This window comes from Periophthalmus magnuspinnatus, chromosome 2 (genome assembly GCF_009829125.3).
Source record: "Periophthalmus magnuspinnatus isolate fPerMag1 chromosome 2, fPerMag1.2.pri, whole genome shotgun sequence".
NCBI classification, from domain to species: domain Eukaryota; kingdom Metazoa; phylum Chordata; class Actinopteri; order Gobiiformes; family Gobiidae; genus Periophthalmus; species Periophthalmus magnuspinnatus.
In genome coordinates this window covers 8,092,196-8,112,581 of record NC_047127.1, presented here as the reverse complement: position 1 = coordinate 8,112,581, position 20,386 = coordinate 8,092,196, and the positions used below count along the sequence as shown (strand labels likewise).

Here is a 20,386-nt window from a genome sequence, read left to right as displayed (position 1 = left end):
TTATTACAACTAATGATCATACGATCTCTTTTACGCATGTTGTTTTGTATTTACTGTGGCGTGGGGACACTTTTACAGGCATTTTGTAAAGTTAACATCTTGTTCTAGTTTTGCTGAAATAATTTGTATAGTGACTTCTGGTTTGTACATTGTGTTCTGTGATAACGAGACAGAACACGCTCAACTAAAGAAACAAACTTTTCACAACTCTTTTAGGACTGAAACTACCCCCCAACACTCACACACAAACAGTGGTCCCTTTTCTAAGACCATGACGCCTAAAAGCACTGGCTCTAAGATCTCAGACAGGGTGAGGGCCTTTGAGGAGCGCAGAGCCAGCGTGGACCTACCAGAAGACAAGAACCCAGAGAAGAACGAAGGGGCCGCCCAGAGGAGAGCTGCATTCAAACAACGCGCCTCTTCTCTGGAGGACAAGAGCACCTACACCCTCAAGGTCCAGGACTACCAGAACAAGTTCACCGAGGAGCTCCAGAGAATCAAGAAGCTGGTGGGAAAACCCAACCTGAAGAAGGCCTACTCCACCGAGCAGCTGGCCCAGAAGGAGAGACCCAGCCTGGGCAAGCTGGAGCCAATCCCACCCCAAGTCATCCGAAAGCTGGAGGCCCTGGAGGAAAGAACGGTGAAGAGTAGAGTGGGAGGCATGACACAGGCGGGATTGCAGGGGAAACCTGTGGATGGCTCATCAAAACCAAGCTCCAGGACCATCTCTGTTGCCATGGAGACCGCATCGGCTCAGCAGTTACCGGGGAAACCATCGCTAACAGCCAAAAGGGCAACCCCCACAAGGTTTGCATAACGACTACATTCAATTTTACGGTTGTAATAGATCCTTGTTCATTTGTGTAAGGGAAGAGGAGGTATTGGAGAGGCTGAGAAGGCTGAAGGTTCTGCTGTTGTGGTGAAGATGGGATGGTGGGTTATAGGAGCCATAGGAAGAAGGAGAGAGAGTGCATTTATATGAATGGCTCAAGAGGTTGAGAAGCAAGGATAGTATAGGCTATGATTATCTCACAGTATTATGATGATAAGAATGAAAATAGGTTGAATTCATGTCACAACTTAAGATGGAGGGCAGGGGCCTATATAACTATGGGAGATCCATAGATCATCATTTGTTTGGGATCAGCTCCACAAATCTATCATATTAATGTTATGTCTTAAAATCATTTCAACTGACAACAATCATGTCTTAGGTGTCTTTCTGAAGCTATTGTGAAATTGTTTTATTTTTGTTTTATTTATACATACAGAAAAGATGTTGAACTTTATGCCAGTTTTTGTTTCATGTGAGTAGGTTTATGGTTAATCACAGAGATATTAACCATAAACCAGGTCAACAAATCTGCAATTCTGTCTCAAACCTGTCTCCAACTAAACTATAGGGATTCTAGATTGTTGTGAAGTCACATGAACACAACCTATTTTTGATATTTTTAAATTTCTTTATTTGTCAATGTAAAAAAAATAATAGTAATAGTAAATATCAAATTAAACCATTTTTAAAATGTTTTTACCCAGAAGCAACAGCTCACCTCTCTCCCCATCCCCAACAACCAAAGACCCGACACTGGACCAGGCAGACCGATCTTTGAGCCCGACTGGGAAGCGAACATCTCCAGTGGGCACAAGAGACCAGGCACCCAGGCCCCAGACCCTCTCCCCCCTTACCCCCTCCGCCGCAGCTCCCATCAGCCCCCTCACCAAGAGACGCAGAGCCGAAGGGGGGGCGAAGCTCACCATCCCCACGATCCTGGTGGAGGACGAACCCATGGAGGCGGAGTGCGAGGGGGACCGGAGGAGGAGAAGGAGGGGGAGCAAGAGGGGGCAGCCAAGATCTCCGGAAGAAGGTAGTTAAAATTATGTTGTTAAAGACGTTGTAGCTTACTTTTACTGTCTTAAAAATACGAAAAACAACTAGTTCATTTTAACAACTACCTAATAGGCACTTCCAGGGTTGAAATTATCCAAATAGTGAAGGTGTGTGGAGTTTTGAACCACAGTGGAGCACTTCCTGTATTACCACATGACATCACAGAGTGTTTCCTGTTTGAGACAAGAACTCAGCTTAAATATGCAGGGCTTGTGTGTTAAACATGTGTGAATGAAACAAAACACAACTCCAAGCATGTTTTTGACATGGAAACAACATTATAACATAGATCAGAAAATAGTGTAATAGAGTCACCACTATCACCCCAAAAATATCCATCGTGAAGGTTGCCACTGTCAGACTGACTTTCTCACCTTTGGGTGTAGGACATGTGTCTAAAAAAGAACACGCCTTTAGGATCCGACCCCATTACAAACTCATGTCCTCTGTCCTCTACAGGAGCCTCCTCTGATGACTCCTACCAGTCTGCAGACGAGGAGCCAGCCGAAGGCCCCAGGAACCAGAGGCCCCTGAAAGATGGGACAGCAGCTAACGGAGCAGAGGGGACACAATCTGGCAACCCTAGACCCACAGGTAGGACCAAATTGTTACTATGGCGATGCTGAAAAATCACAATAATATAGTGATAATATCCAAAATCCAGTTCTACCTTCGCTGGTCACTCGCTTAGAGCATGACAGGAACAGAGTTTTTGGAGCTTTCTACCATGTCATAACATTGTTCCTTCATCAAAAACATGCCTGAAGAGGTTTTAGATGTCATCCATGAATGTTTGAGACATCTAGCGATCTCTCCTAGATCCTATTCAAACCCTCCTCACTGTTAACGGCACATTTCTGTCCAAAGATCTGCTCACATGCTCTCGATACTAAAACTCTACACAAACCTGATACAATGTGCAGTAGTTTCATTAGCGGGATCCAGCGCTCTGAAGGGGGAGAGACATAGGGCGGAGAGGGGGCAACTCAGCATTAAAAACAAAACTGAAACATGTTAATAGATTGTTTTTGGTGAATGTAGCATTTTCAAAACAATAAAAGGAAACATGATGATCTAATTATGTTATGTTTTTGCACTTAATACCCTATAGAAGTGTAATATCCTTTCTTTAAACTTTGTTCATTGTAAGACACAATTTTGTTCTAAAACTGCTTGATAATAGAAATATATCCATTGACTTCATGTTCAGTGGACCATTCGTCATAGTGGCATTTCATTGTAACTATACTAGGCTGTCAGTTATGTGTTTTTCTTGTTGAAAAATAGCTATGTGACATTTTTGAACCCTACATATTTAACCCAAGGTCTAACTTATTTGAATAATCGCAATTAAGGACAGAACTGTGGGCGGGGATAGGGGGGTAGGTGAAAAAACAGATTTTCTGAGCACGCAAACTTCAAACACAAACAGAACTATTTCAAAGTTATTTCTCACTTACATTATGCATTCTGAGCATCATATTTATTCACCATGATGAGTTTATAAGTGAATGGGAATTTACCTTGACTGTAAAGTTAGCAACAATTAGCATGGTAGTGGCGCACTTCCAGTCACTTTTATCAAAATTGGAAAACATAAATAATCAACCTTAAAATAAAGACTACCCACTGATTTTTATATGTAGAATACTTCAGTTTGTGGTGTTGTCTTAATATTTATTATGCCTCTAAATTAGCATTAGCATTACCACTGAGACACAAACATCTCTCTTTCTAAACACAGAAGTGCCCTCTGGTGAAATGTTCATTTTATTTGTGTAATTTTTAACATCTTGTCAGTGACATTCACCTGCAGCTCCCTGTCCAGTGCCTGACCTTTCAGTATTTTCTCATTTTAGTGTGACTCTGCAAAAACCTTATAGAGATAAAGTTGTACAGGAAGTAGTGACGCTAGCAGTCGCCGGGCGCTAATGTGCACAGAGCCAATTAGATGCAGACAATTAAACATACGCATTTAGACTCCAACAGCTGCTTATACAATATATCTGTACTGGGGCAAGACTAATTTTGCTTAAATATATTGGAAAAATCTGGTAATCTGGTAAAGGGCCATTAATAATGATAGAGCACCGTTTTGTGATTTTACATAATATATCTCCTTTTTGTTAGACTTGTAACATAAAAACAAAACAACCATCTTAAGTCCTTACCAGCGTTCCTTTCTGACACCTCCTCGCCTGGTGCATTGTGCTAAATGTGTTTGTCCGTGGGAGGAGGTAGAGACCGGAATGCTCCTCTCCTCTCACTGATTTGGTGAGTAACCAGAGGATCCTAAAAGCCCACGGGACAAGCACTCATAGGGTCTGAGAAGCTCGTACTCTGCCCCCACGACTCACTTTGACGGTCTATATGTACAGTCAGGGGAGACAAAGCAAGCCTACATCAAAAAAGAATATATTTGGGATTGAAATGCTGAAGTGAAAATATTTGAAATGACTTTTTTTTTTTTACAAATTAAAAAAGTTTGAAAAAACATTTAATGTCCCTGCACACTATTTTATCCCTTTTATTTGAGCAAAAATCCACTGTTTTATACCAATTGTTACATATGAAAGGGGATAGGCTGAAATAACCTTTTGCTTCTGGCTACTCCTTTTGAGCATTGCTGTGTTTTTTTTCTGTAGTGTTTATTTTAAAAATCTTTTCCTTGTGTTACACTGTGTAAAAAATGTATAAAAAACATGAACTAAATGAAAAATTGTCTTGCCCCAATACAGATATATTGTATAAGCAGCACTTGAGTTTAAAATATGTAATCTAATTATAAAGCACTTTATTGTCCAATAATCAGGAAGTGTGTGTTAGCATGATAGTAGTTAGCGTTACGGTCACAGCAAAACTCTACTCTGGCCTCTGAAAGTTATAAAATGGACTTATAAACTCATCACGGTGAATAATTAGGGTGTTCAGAATGCATATAGTAAGTGAGGAATAACTTTGGACCACTACAAACTATATAAAATTAACTAGTTCCTCTTTTTTGTGATATTTTAATGTTTTGCAAAGTTATATGCAAAGTTATATTATATTATTAGCATATTTCTGTAGCAATCTTCACTTATGCCAGCCTTTTGCATTTACGATTACACAAGAAATCTTCTATCTAAACTTAAAGGCTTCAAAATTGCTAATAGAAAACACAGTGTACATTTTTAAATGGGAGATCATTTGCAATTTTTACTTTTTTGAGCTTTTAACCATGTTATAACATTGTTCCCTCCTCAAAAACATACCTGGAGCTGTATTTAGCTTGATTCATGCTAGTTCTGTAATCCTGTTTATAAGGTCTTCTTGCTCTGAGCCACAGAAATATTCCCAAGATAACAGAACCCAGCAGTCTCCTGTGCTGTTTTTAAGTCCATAAACTATGACCGGAAGACTTTTGCACTCAAATTGTAATTGCCGAAAACACACTGCATATATTAGCATGACAGATCTGTTGCTAACGGCTTGAATGGCAAATTTTAGAGAGATTTTAGCTCCTCATTTCCCTGGTATTATGTGGTCGGTGTAATCCTCAATGATAACTATTTTGTTTGTTCTAGCATTGTCACAGTACTAAAATTTCAAACTCGGATTTTGATACTAAGGAATAGACTCTTGATAACGAGTCTAATATCACTATCATGATAAAAACACTCTTTATTTAGGCAATAGAATGTGATTTCCAACATTAAATGGTAGTACTTCTACCTTATATCTGTGTAATTCCTCAGTCGTCCAGGTAGTTTCCATAGTAGTCCATGGGAATATGTGGTCTTATACTTGTTCTGATACTTTTCACAACACTAGTCTGTACAGACGTTTTTGTCCTCAGTTTATCTTAGATCATTGCTACATATTTCACTGAGTACAAATTGTAGTTTTAAGGATGTAGCTTTGATTTTTCACTTTGACGTTATGTTTAAATATCTGATGGTGACGCGTTGAAGTGAAATGCCACTGGGCTGCCTGGTGTTGAGTCAGTGGGTTTAATCTGGTGCCAGCCTCCTCCACACGCCACGGCTTCTAAACTACAAAGGGGCCGACAGTTACCATGGCAACACGTCCCATCTCCAGGGCTCCGAGCGCACAGATGTCCCACGTCACACAAAGCAGAGCCCCCCAGTCCTAAACCGCTTTCAAAACACGAGACTGTGATATCGGGAAGCTATGGGGGGATTAGCCTATTTAGATTGGAACAAGGAAAGTAAAACAGAACTTTGTTAGTTTTTAATCATAGATAGCCATCATTTCCTTCACAACCTATGCTGTCTTATTCTGCATTAAAACGGCTAACCCTGCAGTTTCGATCTGCGCAAACGTGTTCTGAAATGTGATTCTTGTTCTAGTTTGTCAGTTCATATTTCAGTCAATTGAAAAATTCTTGTCGATTCTTGTAGACGCTCTCAAAATGTGAACTTTGAACAGAAGCCTAGTGTTAAAACATAAATCGCAAATAGGGATGCAGTTCCAATATCCATTCGAAAACTATAATTTTCAGTATCTGTCGATTCCCAATATCAGCTGATACCAGTGCAGAGTCTTAAAACCGTAGTTATTTCCTTTAAAGAAAAATGAAATACGACAAAACTGCCCCAAATGTGTTATGTAGCTGTTTCTTATCCCTCAAGTAACCACAGAGCAACTTTGCATAAATAAAAGTGCACATTATGACACTTTCTGGGCCAGGATATCGACTGAACCGATATTTGGAAGCTGATATCTGAACCAGCAGATTTTTCAGCATCAGCGCCGATATACGGATCAGAACATCCCTAATCGTAAATCTGACCACAATGCTTCTCAGAAAGATTGCAACTAGATATTTTTCCCAAATCGTTCAACTCTAATCCTAGTTTAATCCCAGTTTAGTGCTTATATAGACTTGGTTAGTCCTGATCTAGTTCTGGTTTAGTTTCCGGTTTAGTCTCCATGTTGATGTGATGTTATGTTTGTGTATAAATATATTTTTATTTCTTAATACGAGTTGCTTTAATTTGGGCTTCATGTAAAATAAAATGAAATAAAAGTAATAAAAATAATTGAGGAACGAAGTTTGTTCTCAAATTTTCCCCAAACGTAAAATTGTTGCTCCATTGAAAAATCATTTTAAAAAATTGGATCAGAATTAGAATAAAAATGTTTTGAAACAAATGTAAAGTCCACTAGTAGACTAAAGGGAGAGGAGACTTGTAATAATCATAGCTGGCCATCCCTATAAGGCTTTACATGACTAATTTTAATGTTTTGAAATAATTTTGAAATTAATTAGATTTTTTTAAAATTAGTACTACTTGTTTATAACTACTACTGTGTTTTTTCTAATTCCTTTGAGTCTTTTCCATGTATCCAAAAACAAAATTCCGACTGGGAGCATTGGCGTCATATCTTGGTGGTATCCGTGAAGCAGAACCTGTCTTCCCATATTTGGACAGTGCAGTCTACAAGTATTTTTAGCCCTCCTCTTGTCCTCTTGTGATTGCAGGCTGCTTTGTGTCCCTTTGCAAATCTTATTGTCAATTTTATTAGTGCAACTTTTCAATCTCCCTTTTTTTAACATCATGAGTCAACAGAATAGTGCCAAAAAGGTAGGAGGGATATGACTCATTCCAGGTGACTATTTTATACAGAGAATTCTGTATGCCAGAAAATTGGGATGATGTGAAATCTCCTTGCTTAGACCTGGTTTAGTTCTAGTTTAGTCTTGGTTTAGTTCTGGTTTTGTACTTTTTTAGTCCCAGTTTAGTCCTGGTTGAATTTTGGTTTAGACCTGTTTTACTGTTCTTAGAAATTCTTTAGTCCTTTTCTAGTCCTACGGTAGAGATTGGGTAGAACGTGTTTAGATGTGGTTTAGTCCTGGTTTAGTCCTGGTTTAGTCCTGGTTTAGTCCTGGTTTTGTCCTGGTTTAGTCCTGGTTTAGTTCTGGTTTAATTCTGGTTTAATACTTTTTTAGTCCCGGTTTACTCCTGATTTAGTCCTGGTTTAGACCTGGTTTAGTCTTGGTTTAGTCCTGGTTTAGTCTTGGTTTATTCCTGGTTTAGTCCTGCTTTAGTCCTGGTTTGGATCTGGTTTAGTCCTGGTTTAGCCTTGGTTTAGTCCTGGTTTATTCCTAGTTTAGGCCTGGTTTAGTCCTGGTTTAGTCCTGACTGAGTTCTGGTTTAGACCTGTTATACTGTAGTTAGAAAATCTTCTTACCTTTTCTATTCATATGGTAGACACGGTGTAGACCGTGTTTAGACCTGGTTTAATTGCTAGTTCAAATGGTTTAATCATGTTTAGACCTTACTTAGCACTCAGTAAATCCTGGTTCAGATCTAGCATAGTGCTGTTTTGTACTGGTTCACTCCTGTTTAATCCAGTTTAACCATAGTTTAGCCTTGGTGTAGTCACGAGTATGGTTTAGTATTGCTAGTTTGGACCTGGTTTAGTCTGGATTCGGGCTGACTCCTGCTTTAGCGCTAGTTTGTGTGTCAAAGTCAGATCTCAGAAGCAGGAGATCAGGTGGTTGGATACCAGTGTAATGTCATTAGGCAAGACACTTCACCCACATTGCCTTGTGTGAATGTGGTGTTTGAGTGTTGGCTGTGGTCAGAGGGGCTGATGGTGCAGATTGAGAGCCTTGTTTCCATCAGTCTACCCCAGGGCAGCTGTGGCTTCAGTACGAGCTTACCACCACCGAGTGTGGAGTGAATGAATAATGCAAGAAATCATTAAAAAAAAGTGTCTGGAAAAGTGCTTTATAAGTCTGTTTTTTGTTTACTCCTGATTTAGCCCTGGTCTAGTCCTTACCAGTGGTGGAAAAAGTTGTCAGTTTACAGATACCAGAGGTAAAAAAAATACTCAAGTAAAAGTATCACATGAAAAAATGTTCTTAAGTAAAAGTATTAAAGTACCTGTTTTGGACATATGTTGAGGTCTTATAAATCTTCAAATACAGTGATTTTGATAAAGATTTGTGCTGAATTTTGTTCAATAGAAACAATAAAATAAAACAAATGAATAAATACAATTTCAAATGTTTTTATTTGTTTATTTTTGTTTGCTCAAACTATGAACATGTTAAAAATAAAACTGTCAGACTTTTCAGCAGGTCTCAAACTATAATAAAAAATACTTTTACTTTTCAGTTCTGTACAAAAATGTAGTGGAGTACAGATACCTGCTCTCACATGTAGTGAAGTAAAAAGTATCCACTGTAAAATGTATTTATGTAAAGTACAGATACCTAAAATTTTTACTTAAGTACAGTACTTTTTTACTTTACCTCGCACCACTGGTCCTTACATTCACAGTACAATATAGTAAATATACTTGTATATACTGAAACTTAGCTTTATGGTGTATCTATGCTGTTGTTTTTGGTCCTTGCCGCCCAAACACAGTAGGCATGGCATTGATTCGCAGTGTGCAGGGGCAGGAGCCGTGTAGGACCAGAAAAAAGAGGGAAATGAAAGATCTGAGTGTTACATAAGAGCTGGCAGGTTTGTCTAAAGCACCCCAGAGATTTACTATTGGGAGCCGAGGAGGACCGAGGAGAGGGAGTTGGTTTTAAAGATTTTTTTAGCTATTAATCAGTTATAGGTTTTCCTTGGGCAGTGCAATCTAGATGGAGATGGAGAGTCTTTTTAATGGAAAGGTCCAGATCCAATCCTCTGTCAGTGAAACTGATTTGGAGCAGACGAAGACTTTGGAAGAGGGAATATAACTTTTTTGTTGAATTGCAGTGATTAAAGGACTGTTTTGTTTGCGTTTGGTAAATTTATATTTAAATTCATTATTTTTTCAGACAAATTAAAATTAAATTGATAATTGTATTCGATTAATATCAGGGAAAAAAGTGTTGTTGTTTTTTTTTGTTTTAATCATGCATGTTTCAGTCATTAAAATTTAGGTATCAGTTGTATTATCAGAGCTGTACACTGGTGGGTGAGTGACAGTAGATTTAACCAATCACAGTGAGGGGTGAACTCTGAGAGGAAGTAGATGGCTTAAGTTATCTCTGAAAAGCAATGATGGCCCTAAGTTTTTTATTTATTTTGTTATTAATTGTTTGCCATATCACCTACTTATGCTTTAATTACAATTGTGCTCTGCAGATTGGTGCAAAAAAGTAATCGTAATCATAAAAATATTATAAAATTAAATAAATACATTATTAGATTTTGGAGAAGAGCAGGGGGGAAAGTACACAGCCTTGAGGACATGTAGTGCAGCGTTAGACAGTAGGAAATTCATTTAAAGCACAGAAATCATTGTACATTGTCCCCTGTACTTTCAGAGACAACCCAGAAGCATCGTGGGAGCACCAGGGTGGGGTCCGATGAGGAGTATCTGAGCCCTCAGGAGGAGCCCATGGAGGTCACGCCTTCCACTGCCCCCATCAAGAGAGTGCATTTTAAAGAGCCACCTCACTTCCAGGTAATCAGCTATTCTTATTATAATTTTTTAAGTTTCTCCAAAACCATAATGTATTGTAATTGTTCATTTATGTCCTGCGAATGTGAGTTTTTCAGTATCGATCCCTGCTCAAATGAGTATCTAGTTTCGATACTAGTTTTAGTATCGATTAGTATCTGATTTTCGATACGTTTGACAACCCTACTTCCATGTAATCGCATTTACTGTACAGTGAGTCTACAAGATTGAAATGTATTGTAATTGGTCTTTGCTAGTCTGCACAGCCATTTTGATATGTTCTGCTCGACGTATTAGAGTAATTCATATCATATTTCATTTAGAGGCTACCCAAATTATAATTGGATAAAGATACAGCCAATCAGACGTCACAACAACAACAGCACCAGCTTCCAGCGAATGCTAATTGAAAAACATTGAAGTCGGTACAGCACAGATAGGCCGCTCTCCATTTCATATACACTGTTGTTATATGAGAATTACTGTCAGTCGAGTGAGATTGGACTGGGAGATGATCCAAGTCCCCTATATTTTAATAAGGAATGAATAGGTCTGTCAAGGCAGTGATGAATAAAGCAAGGGCAAGGATAATAATGCCTCGTGAACCATAAGATAAGAGTGTCACTGAAATTACATTTGACCAAAAAGTTAAATATACAGTAGTTCTGTCATTAATTCTCATTAGAGGGGCACTGTGTAATTTTTCTATTGGATGATATACATTGAGATGTTATTGCTTTGTCTAGAATGTTCACCAGTATGGCAAAGTGTCCTCACAATACAAAAATTTGAAGCTTGATTTTGATACTAAGGAATAGTCTTTTTCTTTAGACAATTGAACGTCATTTTTAACATTAAATTGTACTTTCTTTTATGTTCCCATGTGGTCTTAGTATGGCATTAAACTTTTCTCTCTGTATAGAGACAAGAAAACACCACCAGGTCAACTTTCAGGTTAGATCTCTGAAGAGGCGAGCCCAATCACAGTATGAATGTATGTTTGAAAAGGAGCAATAAGCATTTTTTAATCAAATAAATGCAACATGGATAAGTTTAATGCCATACTGTGTCACACTCTAGATAAACAATAACATCCCTATGGAGACAAGCAAGTGGTGGACCTCCTACGGAAAGTTACATAATACACTTTTAAAGACACCATAAAATAGTTTGTGAATTAAATAGGGTCTTTTCTTGTGAAAACAGCCAATGGATTCTAATGTGTATTTGCTACATAACTGCCATGATTGTCAATTATTTATTGTTTATTTAAAGGTGCACTGTGTAACTTTTCTGGTGGGGGTTTTGTCATCATGGAGATTTTATTCAGTATGGTATTAAACTTGTCTAATATGTATTTAGTAAATTATGGGTATTTTTATTGGTCAAAAATACGTTAAAATCATGCATTCATACTGTGAACGTGGTCACCTCTTTGCAGCTCTGACCTGTAACTGGTGCTTGGCTGGTGGCATCTCTTGTTTAATGCCATACTGTGGAACATTTGAGTCAAAGCAATAACATCACCGTGGAGTCTTTTTTAGTGTAATTAGGTTTCAAGAAATGGATAACAAGATACTGAAGCATGACTTATCTTTATGAAGTTGGTTGATTTTTACATCGAAAAACCTTACAGCCCTCATTTGATCCCACAGTTAGCACCCAGCGACGTCTCCGTAACCGAGGGCAACGACGTCATCATCAGTGCCAGAGTGCGAGGCCAACCTCCTCCTATGGTCCACTGGTGAGACACAATCCTCTACACAGATAACCAAATACACTCACATCCCATAATGCTTCAGTCTGACCACTCTCCCAGGTCCAAGGACAGAGCCAGCATCACTACGTCAGGCCGCTACTCCCTCACACAGACTGAAGAGGGCGCTATCGAGATGAGGATTACAGCAGCGCAGCAGTCTGACGCCGGGACCTATGTGTGCAAGATCATCAATGAACACGGGATCAAGCAGGCCCAGTGTAAAGTGGATGTAAACGGTAAACCACTGTCATCTTGCCTGTCTAGTGATCTTGTTAAATTGTGTTACGTCTACTTTTTTGAGCTTTTAAACATATTTTTTTACAAACTTTCCTGGAATAATTCTTTCCCGCAGCATGAATATATTTGGTGAATAAATTCTCAGCAGCCAAATATTTTTTTTCAGTTTCTTCTTTGAAACTATTTAAAGTAAGAAGTGTTCCTGCAAGTCGGTCTTGCTCATTTCAGCACAAGAAAATGCATTCAATACAAAGCTTCTATTGGCATCACGCTGACATTAGCCATACTGCTAATTTACATTTCAAACTGCTTCACTACCCGCTGTTTCCATCAGGGGGCATCTAAATTTATTTAAAGGAGAATGGTATAGTTGTTTTCCCTTCTCACTCTGGCGAAGTTGTATTTAGGGTGATTCATGCATGTTTGAGTCATCTTTATTCTCCTGTATCCTCCCTAAAAACAACACAGTGCCAGAACTTTCAACTGAAAACCAATGTTGTTTGTTTTTTTAATAGAATAGTGCAATTTAAAATGTCCAAAATATAAGTGAAATATAACAATATAAAGCAGACAAACGTATACAGTAATAATGTATAGTAAACAAGTAAAAAGCAAGAATATACCAAAGTATGTCCCTTCTAATAATATAATCTATTATCTATGACCGTATCAGCTTCCAGTGCAGCAGCCTCCTTGAAGATCCTGAGGAACGTGAAGGACGTGTCGGTGCGGGCGGGGGAGTCGGCCATGTTTGAGTGCCTGGTGTCTGGTCCGGCTGATGTGGACGTGGACTGGCTCTCCAACGGCAAGCTCATCCAGCCCGCCCTGCTCAACTGCAAGATGACCTTCGATGGGAGGAGGTAATGCTCAGGAAACTTAAGTGACTAACTTTGATCGACACTGGTAATTACGTGGACACAGAAGTAGAAAAAACAATGATAGTGCAAATAGATTACTAATAATAATTATAATCTGCATAATGATAATATGTATTTATTTATTTTAGGTGCCGCCTCTTGTTGAACTCTGTGCATGAGGATGACAGTGGGACTTACATGTGCAAACTGAGCACCGCTAAAGGTACTACGCTTAGCTAACTTTTTTGAAATCAACAACTGAAAAGGGAAATTTCAGTATAGCCAGTACAAGGCCACAAAAGTAAACAGAATGTCTCATAATGTTGTTTTCATAATGTTTATATCTAATCAACAAAATCTAGAAAAAATGGAAGCTCTGAAACTTTTACAACTTTTCAACTTTATCATATATTTTAGTAGTAGGGCACTGCAAAGAGTTGCAGTCGTGTTACTTTACTTGCTAAACTTATCTATTATCTATTTTGTTGTTTAGTTTTGTCTTTAAAGAGGGGATATTATGCAAAATCGACTTTCTGGACCTTTCTACAGTGTTATACCATTGCTCCCTCATCAAAAACATGCCTGAAGACGTTTTAGATGTCATCCATGCATGTTTGAGTAATCTAGCGATCTCGCACAGGCTTTATTCAAACCCTTTTTATGGTTAGCAGCATGGTTCTGTCCAACAGTCCACCCACACGCCTATGTCACCCATGCTCCCACATGACAATTCTCCCTAAATATACAAAAGCAGGACACAAAACAATGCACTACAACTTCACAAACCTGATATGATGTTCAGTAGTTGCATTAGCAGGATGCACTCGGATTGTGCAGTGATAGCACTCTGAAGGGGGAGTGAGTGCGAGGAGCAAAGGGAGGGGGGGACTCAGCATCATAAAAGAAACTTATTAAACATGTTAATACATAGTTTTCAGCACATATAGCTTTTTCAAAAGAATAAAAGGCAACAATCTGGATTTAATAATGTTATGTGCTAGCAGTTAATGCCCCATAGAAGTGTAATACCCCCTCTTTAACTATAGAACCATGGATTTGTTGACAATAATCTTATAATTTATATCATGGTACATTTTAACCATACATGTCTCCTGTCAGTGCAGGTCATATAGTGAACATTTTAGTGTAATCATTTCAGAGTAACCCATGGCATTTTTCTTGTCTTGTCTTCCTGTCCTCCGTGTGCAGAGGAGCTGACCTCCAGTGCCCACCTAAAGGTCAGTCCGTCCTGGGAGCCTCTCTTCACTCGCAAACTGGACGTGCTGGAGGTGATGGAGGGGCGCACGGCCAGGTTCAGCTGCAAAGTCAGCGGAACGCCTCCCCCTACAGTTTCATGGAGGCACTTTGGTAGGAGCACTTTGGCATTAGAATGTGATGTCATTAATGCCAGAAATAAATCAAAAGAGTTTTTAAAGGAGTTGAAAAATAATAGAATTTGAGTGATCTTTCAAGCAAGGGTTGAGTGGTGTGTTGTTGTTTTTTTTTACTGTCAAATTGTTTATTTTACATATTCATTCAACTTAAATACAGCTATGGGAAATCTAATTGTTCATAATAAACTCATATTATGATCATATTTTCAATGTATTCTATTAACAAATCACACATCAAACAATTGAAAAAACAGAGTGACAGTGACTCAGAGGCTAGAGCACTTATCCACACAAGAGAACACACAAGAGTCCTTAACCAAGACACTTTACTCACCTTGCCTAGTATGAATGCAGTGTGAGTGTGAGTGCTGGTGGTGGTGGTGGTGGTGGGAGGGGCCAATGGTGCAGATTGTGAGTATGGAGTGAATGAATAATGACTACAGTGTAGCACTTTAAGAGGCTTCAACAACCCTGCAGTGAGCAATAAGGCATCGTTATTATTAAAACAAAATATACTCTTACTCTGCATAAAAACTGCCAAATCCGTTGTTTAGATCTGTACAAACATGTTCTGTATTAGATTTTCAGCTCATTTCAGGGCCTATTTCAGCGTTTAAAATGTGAACTTTGAACAGAATCATATTATAAAAAGCCTTTGTGCTATCTACCTTGAAATCTGAGTATCTAGAAAAACTCTTGTAACACTAATACGTCTTTGTCAGTATCACCCGACCCTACCTAACGCCTCCATTCTTCTATATCTCACAGCTCATTATAATGCATAATGTGTGTTTCTTTTTATGTTTCAGAGAGCCCTGTGGAGGAGAGTGAGAATGTGCGCGTGCTCCAGGAGGGGGGCAGACACTCCTTGGTCATCCTCCACGTGAGCACCCACACAGAGGGCTTCTACACGGCCGTCGCCCATAACCCCCACGGGAGAGCGGAATGCACGGCCGAGCTGTACATGACAGAGCCCCGCGCAGCACTCACCTCGCACATGTAAGACTGCAATAGGCACTTTGGAGCTGCTGTGAACTAATGAGGAGCTTAGCAGTAGCAGTAGTGGTGGGCAGTACTCAGTTACATTTACTTGAGTAATTTTTGTACTGTGTAGTTTCCAGACACTGTACTTTTACTCCTACTTGAGTAATATATTTGACAGTGTAACGGTGCTATTGCTTGAGTAAAAATTTTGGTTCCTCTTCCCACCGTGAGTAAATCTACAAGTGACAAAAGCTTTAATCTGACAATGTGAAATGATTTGAACATTTGTGTTTTTGCACCGCTCCTTCAGATATGGTTTAGTTTAGCTAATAGTCCAATGGTCTTCCAACAATTTATTTTAATAGGTTATTTTTTCTGACAAAGGTTCAGTTTGATTTCATACGGTTTTGACTGCCCACTAGCGGTCTTCTTCAGGGTGGCCACGTGATTTTGCTGTGATGTGCCTGACCAGCTGATTTATACAGGTTTTAGTGTTGTTTTCCTACTGGTGGAGGCAGGATGACAACGCCATCTGTAGTCCGACTTTTTCAGGGACTATAAATCAGGACGAGGGGGCCTTTTTACTGTGACATACCTGTCCTGAAGAGGTCAGACTGCAGATGGCGCTGTTGGCCTGCCTTCACCGGTAGAAAGACAGCAACATCACGTGAGCACTCTGAGGAAGACGCTAGTGAGCAGTCGAAAACAAATTTTTTGTGTCTGTCCTTTGAAAATACCAGATTTTGAGCATTATTTAATGTCCTGTTCTTCAAATGACATTAACTTCAAAGATGTTACCTTCAGAGAGTTCAGAAAGTTACTCTTCAGTAGTTGCTCAAATACTTTTTACTGTTACTTGAGTAATTTCTCGGACCACTACTTTGTACTTCTATTTGTATAATATTATTGTGAAGTAACATTAATAGTAGTAGTTGCAGTAGTAATAGTAGTAGTAGTATGCTTTGTTGTATCTTGTAACACTAGTAGTCACAACAGTTGGTTTATCTAATAGCGGTATCGCCTGTAGCTATTACACTAATGGTATAAGTAGTATCGTTTTAGAAGTTTTAGCAGCAATAGAAATATTAACAATGGTAGATTTATGTGTTGTTATTCAAACAATTTTTTTTTTATATATGTCAAACCGTTTACCTCTATGTTTTGTGCATTCCCAGGACCAAGCTGGAGAAGATGCCATCCATCCCAGAGGAGCCTGAGTGTGCGGAGGGGGAGGTGGAGCGCAGGAGCATGCCGGACTTCGTGAGACCTCTGAGCGACGTGGAGGTCATCGAGGGCAGAGAGGCCGTACTGAAGTGCACTGTGTCCGGACTGCCTTACCCCTCCATCAGCTGGTACCACAACAGCAAGCAGATCCAGAGCAGCGAAGAGCGCAAGATGACACACTGTAAGCTCCTACATTGTGGAGTTTGTATTTTATTTTTACTATCTTAGCTGCAATGAGATGGTTTCAGTGGTGGTTGTCTGGACACTGTTTTTACAATCAAAACGCTCCGGCTCCCACCCAAAAGACATTTTCAATTTGATGGTGCTGGATTGAAACACTTGGACTTAATCCTACTTTGAGTTACTAAGTCCAAGTAGTGAGAGTAGGATCAGTTCCCAAGCCAGTACCATCAAATTAATCGAATTGGATAAGAGCAGAAATGTTTTGATTTCAAAAACAGTGTGCAGATGACTACTGTTGAAACGTCTCTACATTGAATTGCTACTGCATGAATGAAGGATTACACCATTATTTTAACTGCAGTTTTTAACTCCATTGGCAGACTAGAACATATCTAATGAGCCTAATCAAAACTTCTCAAAACTGACAAACTATATACATTCTGTCTAGCTGTGGACACTCAACGACACATTCACATTCACACATGTACTCACAAATTCATACACATACTGGGGGCAAGGTCAGTGTCTGCCCAATAGAGGGTGAACAGCTGGGTGAAGGAACAGTATATAACTTTCTGGAGGTGGCATGTCAACTGCATGATTTCATGGAAATAGTTAAGTTAAAACCATACTTTGGAACATTCTGCATGGAGACAGATACGTTTTATGCCATTCTGTGGAAGATTTTAGCCAAAGGAACAACATTTCCATGAAAACAAAAAAAAACATGCTCTTATTTGAGTCTTTGGCAAAAAAAGTTACACACTATGGCTTTAAAGTCAGTTGTACTAGACTTGATGGTGAGTGTTGTGCAGTGAGTGAGTGTTGTGTATGTTCTCAGACAGGGATGTGCACAGTCTGGTGATCCGTAGTGCGTGTCACGCCCATGGAGGGGTCTACAAGGCTGTTATATCCAACAAGGTGGGCAAGTCCGCCTGCTACGCTCATCTCTATGTCACCGGTTAGTGTCAACAGACATATTAAGATTTTTTAGCTTATAAACTGTTACAAAGTATGTTCTTTTTTCACTTTTTGTACATACAGACATTGTACCTGAGGCTCCGGACGGTCCTCCAGAGATCGAGTCCATCACAGGGAAGAACATCACTTTGAGCTGGAAGAGACCCAAGAGGAGCGACGCTGCACTAGGTACATGTGCACAGGCCTTGGACTTACTGGGATGAAAATAGTTTATATCCACATTTAACGTTTGGTTTGGTTGTTAAAAAATCTAATCAAAAATACAATAATCTAATTAGCTTTGTTAGCAACTGTGTTGACAAAGGTGCATCATTTCAGAAGCTTCTTTCATTTTAAAAACAGTAAGAGCACAGGCTACATCCTTTAATTGGCATATTTGTGTGATCTATAGAATTGCATTGACTATATAAGAATGTTATGAAATGCAGCTGTGGCTGCATTCAGCCTTGGCAGGTCGCCTCAGGACACATGAACCATTTGGCATTTGATTTATATCAGAGAGGCTCCCGTTCACTGTCACTCGCTAAATGTCAAGAGCACTGCACTTTTACTTTTCCACAACTTAGCACACATGTCACCCCATTTTCCCCCAACAGATATCAAAACAGTGGAATGTTTAAGTGCATTATGACTTGGTTTGGTGAGATAGTACCTGTGCTCAATATTTATCATAGTTTTACTTCAGTTACGTGGCAGTTTGTGGAATAAAAGTTGAGAGCCAAAGCACAAAAATGCAGGAAGGAACGGTGAGTTCTAAAATGGAATAACTGTACCGATGTCATCAACACAAAACACAAGACATTTTATGCACAAGGAAGACATTTTTCTGACAGTTTAAACCTTCATTTAACAAAATAAAGGAGTTGTCATTTATTTTTATTAGTCTAATCATAACTATTCTGCAATTTAGACAGGTTTTGGCAGCTGTTAATATTATCGTTGCTAGGTAACACAGTTTCATGGAGTTTATTCTTAACAGAAACAAAAACGATTATATTTGACCATAACCATCAAAGTCAGCTGTCTTATTTATGAAGTCAGACTTAACTCAGTTCTGCTTTGTTTTCTAAATGTTTAAATGCATCATTTTTATGGAGCAAGTATTTATCAGTAAAACAGTTTATATTCCAAGAGGAAATTTGATCGAATGATTCTCAAAAATTAGGTTTGTCCAAAGTCCAGTTACTAAAGCAACTTCAGCGCTTGAGCCAAAGTATTTGGGCATGTGCAGGTTGAAAAATGGTGCCAAATCGGGCACTGACATCCATGTCCAACCAGGAAGTAAAATTATAAACACCAAAAATAAAAAATAAAAACTACAACTCTAAACTGTCATATGCACTTGAAGGTTTTTTATGTAAAATCTCCATTGCATGCAGATTCCGGGTCTTTGCTGTATGTGGTCCAGCAGCAGGCTCTAGGCTCTATCCAGTGGAGCGTGGTGGCGTCTAACCTGAGGGAGACCAGCTACACCATCACGGGCCTGTCTAAAGGGGTGCGCTATGCCTTCAGAGTCCTCTCCTCCACGGGCAAGATGTTCAGCAAGCCTTCGCCTTCCACAGACCTGGTCACACTGCTGGACAGAGGTATGGAGATTTCAATTAAAATTTTTAAATAATTGTATTTACTTGATGTGTATTGCTTTGATTTGGATGTGATGTTTTACATGTGCGATGGAAATTACTTGGACCCAGTACCTCACACATCACAATATTATAACAAAGAGCTAAAAATAAGTCAGGGCTGTCAACTCTCACGCATTTGGCATTTGAGCGCCTTCACACTCTCTCACGATATGACATGATATCTGAGGCTTGAAAAAATATAGGACTACAGAAAAAAAATCTGATCTACTTATTTAGATTGAAAATAGCCAAACTAGTGAGAGGATAATGCTCTCTCATACACATAATATGTTGATTTATGTACTTAAGATTATTGTTTGACAGCCCTGATAAGTGGTTAAAAATGCAAAATAATGATAGTAGATCACAAAAAGTGAAAGGCTTGTGTCAAATAAAACATAAATGTCTTCCCCACAGGGCCATATTTGAGGAAAGCACCGGTTATCATGGACAAACCTGATGTAGTGTACGTGGTGGAGAACCAGCCCATCAGCATCACCATCCAACTCAACCACGTGCACGCCACTGTCACCTGGAAGAGGTCTGTCTATGGCTGTAAAGGGGGTCTACACTAACTGACTTTAGTGAGCTTTCAGACTGTTTCAAATGTTACCTGCTTGACTCCATGGAGATAAAAAGGTGCACAATGGTGCCGTGCCAGCTCAATGTCAGCTCATTGTCACTACTTCCTGCCCAATTCTATCACTATGAAGTTTTTGAGCTAAAATGATTAAATGCTTATAGATCAGACAATGGACAGCGAGGTGGGTGAATGGTACTGACAACATGTTACATACTTTAGAGAGTATAGGAATACATCACTGGAGGACACT

The 20,386-nt window shown here is 39.2% G+C and overlaps 1 protein-coding gene across 1 annotated transcript in view; it reads left to right on the top strand.

Annotated features, from left to right (window-relative positions):
* Nucleotides 1-204: 204 nt before the first annotated feature.
* The window catches only part of spega (striated muscle enriched protein kinase a), a 48,745-nt gene continuing 28,563 nt past the window's right edge, over nucleotides 205-20,386 (top strand). Inside the window, exons 1-15 of the mRNA XM_033982066.2 lie at nucleotides 205-807; nucleotides 1,540-1,868; nucleotides 2,351-2,485; nucleotides 10,173-10,312; nucleotides 11,965-12,053; nucleotides 12,129-12,304; nucleotides 12,979-13,165; nucleotides 13,312-13,385; nucleotides 14,372-14,530; nucleotides 15,366-15,555; nucleotides 16,716-16,945; nucleotides 17,789-17,908; nucleotides 17,992-18,096; nucleotides 19,308-19,514; nucleotides 19,971-20,094. Of these exons, the coding sequence (XP_033837957.2) occupies nucleotides 272-807; nucleotides 1,540-1,868; nucleotides 2,351-2,485; nucleotides 10,173-10,312; nucleotides 11,965-12,053; nucleotides 12,129-12,304; nucleotides 12,979-13,165; nucleotides 13,312-13,385; nucleotides 14,372-14,530; nucleotides 15,366-15,555; nucleotides 16,716-16,945; nucleotides 17,789-17,908; nucleotides 17,992-18,096; nucleotides 19,308-19,514; nucleotides 19,971-20,094 (2,801 nt within the window). The 5' untranslated portion in view covers nucleotides 205-271. The remainder of the gene's footprint in view (nucleotides 808-1,539; nucleotides 1,869-2,350; nucleotides 2,486-10,172; nucleotides 10,313-11,964; nucleotides 12,054-12,128; nucleotides 12,305-12,978; nucleotides 13,166-13,311; nucleotides 13,386-14,371; nucleotides 14,531-15,365; nucleotides 15,556-16,715; nucleotides 16,946-17,788; nucleotides 17,909-17,991; nucleotides 18,097-19,307; nucleotides 19,515-19,970; nucleotides 20,095-20,386) is intronic.